Below are 6,983 nucleotides of genomic sequence, written 5' to 3'. Positions count from 1 at the left end.
CTATAGCATAGCAGTAGGGGACTTGATTTAACCACCTGTGCTCAACCATTGACAAAACCTGTACTTGAGGACCGCATATGTACTTAGGCCTGGAGAGAGACATAAAAGGGGATGGCGATAAAGTGCCAACCAATCAGAATACTAACTCACTTTAAACGATGTGTTTGAAAAAAATGACAGGAGCCGATTGGTGGATACTTTAGCTCTACCCACTCTCCAAGGCTTAGTACATAGACCCCTTAGGAACATCCTTGTTTAAAACAGAAGACTCCTCCTCTGTCAAACGTGTTGACCTATTATTACTTATTGCTCATAATACAACACCATATACTTCAGAAAGCATCAGGAAGTCCGAGATGAGGTGGTTCTAATACGATGAATGTGTGCTGCATAAAAACATTGAAGTTGAAAACTGATCAGCCAAAATAGACTCAGAAGTGAATGGGATAAGTTACACTACTTTGCATTATGAAAGCTGCAAGAGCTTGATGGACAACAATTTAAAAAAAGCAATGCTTTATTTAATAAGATGTTATTTCAAAGAACAATTCAGGATAACTTTCCTGTAGTTATACTTGCTGCAATAAACTAAAATATTAACAATATATACACTAACAAAGTGAAGGCCTGTAATCACAGATCAAATAAAAATCACTGTGCTTCGTCTTTATCCAGCTTCTCCAAGGATTCTCTCACAGTCTTGGCTGCTGCCTGGAACTTCTCAATGTGCTGGTTCATCACTTTTTGCTGGAAAACAAACAATTTGTACATAGATCCCTCTAGTGGTGCAAGCAGGAAGTTGTTCCCCCAGTAATGCTGTAGGTTTTGTATAGCTTGCACTGTAATGTTGGCAAATCACTTTTTCACAGCCAAAACAACTCCTTGCGACATCATAAAACTGGAAGACTCCAGCAATGGCATAGTGTTGAATTGGTAATGAAAGTTATTTACTGGCTATAAAAGGATTGGTATAAATGGACAGTAAACATCTTGTAACTCAGTATAATTTACATTAGATGATACATCACCGCCATATAATTAAACATTGGCAGAAGCTACATGTAACAATTTTTAAAATATACAGTCAGGTGCATAAATATTGGGACATTGACAGAATTTTCATATTTTGGCCACTATTCACCACCACAATGGCTTTGAAATGAAACAAACAAGATGTGCTTTAACTGCAGACTTTCAGATTTAATTTGAGGGTAATTACATCTAAATCAGGTGAACGGTGTAGGAATTACAACGGTTTCTATATGTGCCTCCCACTTTTTAAAGGGGCCAAAAGTAATGGGACAAACTAAACAATCCTAAATCTAACTTTCACTTCTTAATACTTTGCTGCAAATCCTTTGCAGGCAATTACAGCCTGAAGTCTGGAACGCATAGACATCACCAGACATTGGGTTTCATCCCTGGTGATGCTCTGCCAGGCCTCTACTGCAAATGTCTTCAGTTCCTGCTTGTTCTTGGGGCATTTTCCCTTCAGTTTTGTCTTCATCCAGTGAAATGCATGCTCAATCGGATTCAGGTCAGGGGATTGACTTGGCCATTGCATAACATTCCACTTTTTAGCCTTAAAAAAACTCTTTGCTTTTGCAGTATGCTTCGGGTCATTGTCCATCTGCACTGTGAAGGCGCCGTCCAGTGAGTTCTGAAGCATTTGACTGAATAGGAGCATATAATATTGCCCGAAACACTTCAGAACTCATTCTGCTGCTTTTGTCAGCAGTCACATCATCAATAAATACAAGGGAACCAGTTCCATTGGCAGCCATACATGCCCACGCCATGACACTACCACCACCATGCTTCATTGATGAGGTGGTATGTTTTGGATCATGAGCAGTTCCTTTCCTTCTCCATACTCTTCCCATCACTCTGGTACAAGTTGATCTTTGTCTCATCTGTCCATAGGATGTTGTTCCAGAACTGTAATGGCTTTTTTAGATGTTGTTTGGCAAACTCTAATCTGGTCTTCCTGTTTTTGTGGCTCACCAATAGTTTACATCTTGTGGTGAACCCTCTATATTCACTCTTGTGAAGTCTTCTCTTGATTGTTGACTTTGACACATATACACCTACTACCTCCTGGAGAGTGTTCTTGATTTGGCCAAATGTTGTGAAGGGGTTTTTCTTCACCAGGGAAATAATTCTTCTGTCATCCACCACAGTTGTTTTCCGTGGTCTTCTGGTGTTGCTGAGCTCTCCGATGCGTTCTCTCTTTTTAAGAATGTTCCAAACAGTTGATTTGGCCACACCTAAAGTTTTTGCTATCTCTCTGATGGTTTGTTTTGATTTTTCAGCCTAATGATGGCTTGCTTCACTGATAGTGACAGCTCTTTGGATCTCATATTGAGAGTCGACAGCAACTGATTCCAAATGCAAATATCACACCTAGACCTTTTACCAGCTTAATTGATAATGAAATAATGAGGGAATAGTCCACACCTGTCCATGAAATAGCTTTTGAGTTGATATTTCCATTACTTTTGTCCCTTAAAAAGTGGTAGGCACATATAGAAACCGTTGCAATTCCTACACCGTTCACCTGATTTGGATGTAATTACCCTCAAATTAAATCTTGAAAGTCTGCAGTTAAAGCACATCTTGTTTGTTTCATTTAAAAGCCATTGTGGTGGTGAATAGAGGCCAAAATATGAAAATTCTGTCAATGTTCCAATATTTATGCACCTGACTGTATGTGACAAATTGCTTTTAATGGTAATTGTTTGTTTCTCAGTGCAGAGAATTGTAGACTGGAGGCTCAGATTTGGTTTGTAACTCAAACCGCAAAGAGATAACTACATGTTTACTATGAAACAATTTTTCTCACCATTTTAAGTTTCACTCTCTCTTTATCCAGCTTAAGGAATTCACCGAGTGTCAGCTCCTCTGCTTTCTTCTTCAGACTGATAAATAAGCAGCTAGGGGCGTGCTTCTTGTGCTCCTCCCTGTGAAATTAGAATGGGAATATATTAGTTGTTGCTAAAAAGTTTAACGTAGTATCCCAGGGTTAATCTTCTATTGACGCAAATCCCCAACAAAGGAAAAAGCTTCATAAGATGGCTCCAACTTTTGATTTACTGTCTGAGTAAAACAAGCTGTTCCCACTGCTTAGGAGGTTAGTGTAGGCAGCTCACCTTCCATTACAATCTTCCAGTGTTGTTTCCCATTACACAAATAACCACCCACAATGCTGTTATTCCATGAAATAAGTGTTATATGGTTGGGGGAAACATGCTATTCGTGGTTCTGATCTTGGAACCAAAAGCAAACTGAAGCATTTTTATTTCCATAAAGGAGCAATGACCTCTCATTAGGCTACAACACTAATGGCGGATACACACTAGACTATAGGTCATCTAATCCAGCGGATCGGACAACATATCGGGTACATTGGCCAGTGTGTACTCACTATGTTGCAGACGATGCGCGACATTGCAATATCATCAGTGAGGGCCATGCTGCATTGTGTATGCACTTGCTGATGCTGGCACCACTGCCGGGTTGAGTCACGAATGACATCGTGCTGGGTACACATCATTTAGTGTGTACCCAGCATAACTCCTAGTCTATGGTTGTATTTTAAATACACCTCACAATGTTAAGGTTGTTATTTCACATTATACGATTTATATCACCCATCTCTTAGTCATAGCCAACCAACACCATGTCATTTTTCCAAAGGACCATGCACAAAGGATCATGTTTAGGCAAGTTAACACTTACATAGGGTCATCATCTGGTTCCCATCCTTCCAGCTCTTTTAGGCAGAAAAAACACTGCGCAACGTCTGGGCTGTTCCCAGTAGGACAATGGATGAAGCCAGCGGCAGCCATCTGTCAACAAGGAAAGAAGCCAGTAAGGTGAGGGATGAATTTCTCACTGCCCAGGACCCACAATCTCACTCACAACATAATAATAGATGTCAACCAGACTAATACCTAAGAAGTGACAGCTGGCCTTATATTACCTCTGCCAAAATACCAGCTTCCATGCTAATGCAAGTGTGCAGAACACACAATCCCTTTATAGCTCAGTGATATATCAGAAGTTTAGACTATACTTTAGGACCTACCATGATTTCTCATTATACTCATGAGTGGGTCAAAATGAAATGCATTCAGTCTAAACCATATGGAACCACATGCCATCTACATGACTGTATACGCACGTCAGAGCCATACAACGGTGTATGGCGATTATTTTCTACCATTAATGGAAAGTACAACACATGTAGGCAGTCACACACATGGATAGCTTCACCTAATCAGCTTTGGGACAAACATAGCCCTGGCTTAAAAGTGGTCAAACAATGTAGTGTTGTGTGGAGACTGCTGTACACATAAGGTCATCTTCCAACACCTCTGATAACTGCTGTGATCCCTCCATTTCCAATAGCAGATTTACCCAGCGCTGGAATATGAAGCATTACGGAGTTTGGCCCTGGCTACTAACACTAAATGAAGATGGCATTAGCCGCTGTAGCCTATGGACTACATTCCGCAAAATTTACTAGGAGAGCGTTCCTACAGGATTCTCCCCGGCAATGGCTGCTGCTCACGTGTGGTCTGCACAATGCACAGAAGCGCTGCAGGGACCCAATATAGAATGGAAATAATCACAATCACTTCTTACACATCACAGGGGTGATCTCCTTTCCAAGCCCCTGTCCCTGCATGTGGGTATGCTCATTTCTTACTGTCTAAAACCTGGTAATATGCCCCATATCAGTGTCTGTTTGGCCAGCACTGCAATCCTAACAAATGATTTTATACATAGGGATTTTGAATCCACTTGTTAGTACAGATCAGATAGGAAATAACTTGAATATACCAAAACACATAGCTAGTGGCATCCTGCTCTCTGTAGTCCAATCAGAAACCCCAGCTGCCAGCCTCACCCTTCTCTAACACCCGCTGCCTGGCACATAGCTAGTGGCATCCTGCTCTCTGTAGTAGAATCAGAAACACACACACAGGGAACCCTGTACCCTAGTAGCCGAGTCCCCTCACCTTTGCCGGGGTACAGGCGCAGCCCTCCGTAAACGGCCAGTTGGTGAAGGTCCGGATGCGGGTGTCCAGCTGGTAGAGCCGCCATTCGTCCGGTAACTTGGGCTCCCCGGGCTGGGCAGGCGGTAGAACGAACTTAGATCCGTTTAATAACATAGCCGCGGCGCTGAATTCAAACGCTGCCCCGCTCTGACGTCACGCAGCAAAGCACCACGGGAATATGACGTTAACATCCTCGTAGGAGACTTCCGTCCGGACATGGACTACACTACCCGGCATGCAGTGCCGAACGGAACTACAAGTCCCAGCATAGTCTGCTTCTAAACCCAACAACTTCATCAGCAGTTATAAAATCTGTAGCCACAGGGTATGCTGGAACTTGTAGTTGTAAATCCTGGGTTACTCCTGGGTTACTTACCCCCTCGGCCAGAACAGCAGCCGCCCGCAGGTTATTACAGGTGTGTGCTTAGTTAGAACAACTAGTCATAATAATACATACAGCTGGCAGCTGAGGCGTCCATTTGCCACAGCTGGCGAATACATTCCCAGCAACAACTACTAGTGAGGACTGCTATATCAGAAGGCAACCACCTGGCTGAGTATCTCCGAATACAATAGGCCCCTCCTGGATGTTCTTATTATGGTGACATATAAATGCTGGCACTTAACTTACCTGCACCCTCCAATGTAGCACCTAGTGGCTGGGGTGTCATGCCTTGTTACCTGAAGGAGTAACCACATATCAGTGTATTTCCACAGTGCAAGAGGATAAGGATGGCCATCCGCAGAGAACCATAGATTAGTAGTGGTATTGCCACCATAGCAACATGGTTAGGTCTAGACTATACAAGGCTGATGGACCTGTGACGTCACACCCACGTGACCCGGCCTGAAAGGGGAGGGGTGGGGATGCTAACGAGGGACCAAGAGTGTCCCCTCCCGGGCTCGCAACACTTCGGGCACGGTGGCTCGCCACAAATATTTATTCCCCCTCTATGCCTTAGTGGATGGTAACGCAGGAGCGTGGATACGTCACAGAGGTCCTTTAGCCACATAGGAAATAGCAGCAACCATAGCAACATGTCTTTTGATGGCATGTAGCTATCGCATGGTAACCAGTCAAAGGTTTCTTCATCGATGGTATGGTGGTGCACTGGTGTACAGTGGGCAGCCGAAGTTTGCATGTGTGTAAAGGATCTTTGCTGCAATCATACTGAGTTTCTCCTTCCTGCAGGAGTTACATCCGTAGCCATAAGAAAGAAGCATGGATGGAATATGGGAACCATCCCATATTGATTTGACACTGAAATGATTCGAAAAATAATTTTCCATAGGATCAGGAACATCGATGGTTGCCAACCATCGGTTTCCCATGGCCATCCCTAAAGAGGACTCGGTATATCTAGCACCTAGAAGCACTATATTCAGCTGTATGGTACTGATTCAGCGTGTACTGCTGAAGCTGAATGCAGATTCCCAATGGTCGGGAATGTGGGCAGGCGCATGTGCAGAACGGGTCTGCGATCACACACATGCAGACTGGCAGCAGACTGTCATTGATTGACAGTCTGCTGCTGTTTGTGGACGGGGAGGGGGAGGTGACGGCCTCCAATTTCCAAAACGGAAGCGTGTCACCGCCATTGGGGGGGAGGGTAGAGACCAGGATGGCTGATGGAGATTTCCTGGTCTCTTTCTATCATCTCCGGTGGCCGGCAATAAAAATAAATGCTAAACAAGCCTGGTTTAACATTTATTTCTGTTCCTGCTTCAAAGCTATCAGGCAAAGCATCCGATTATCAACGGCTTTGAAAAAAAGCGCAATAATAAACCTTCATTACATTATATTGTGAACAAATAGGGTAATCAAAGATTTATCTTTATTCCTGTTCCTGAAAATGCATCAAACCTTAAATTAGGCCTAAAGTGATGGTTAGTGAGTGCAAGCTCTAATATTTCTCACCC

The 6,983-nt window shown here is 43.2% G+C and overlaps 1 protein-coding gene across 1 annotated transcript; it reads right to left on the bottom strand.

Moving 5' to 3' along the window:
• Positions 1-495: 495 nt before the first annotated feature.
• BIRC5 (baculoviral IAP repeat containing 5) lies at positions 496-5,334 on the bottom strand. The gene is made up of 4 exons (XM_088473351.1): positions 5,025-5,334; positions 3,739-3,848; positions 2,843-2,960; positions 496-747 (listed from the first exon to the last, which is right to left on the bottom strand). Exons 1-4 carry the CDS (start codon positions 5,175-5,177, stop codon positions 652-654), a joined length of 477 nt encoding a protein of 158 aa, XP_088329477.1. The 5' UTR covers positions 5,178-5,334; the 3' UTR covers positions 496-651.
• Between the last annotated feature and the right edge of the window lie 1,649 nt (positions 5,335-6,983).

Source organism: Taudactylus pleione, unplaced genomic scaffold (genome assembly GCF_031769625.1).
Source record: "Taudactylus pleione unplaced genomic scaffold, aTauple2 ptg000016l, whole genome shotgun sequence".
NCBI lineage: Eukaryota > Metazoa > Chordata > Amphibia > Anura > Myobatrachidae > Taudactylus > Taudactylus pleione.
Note: the sequence above shows the minus strand (reverse complement) of the source record. Positions and strands in the feature narration are given on the sequence as shown.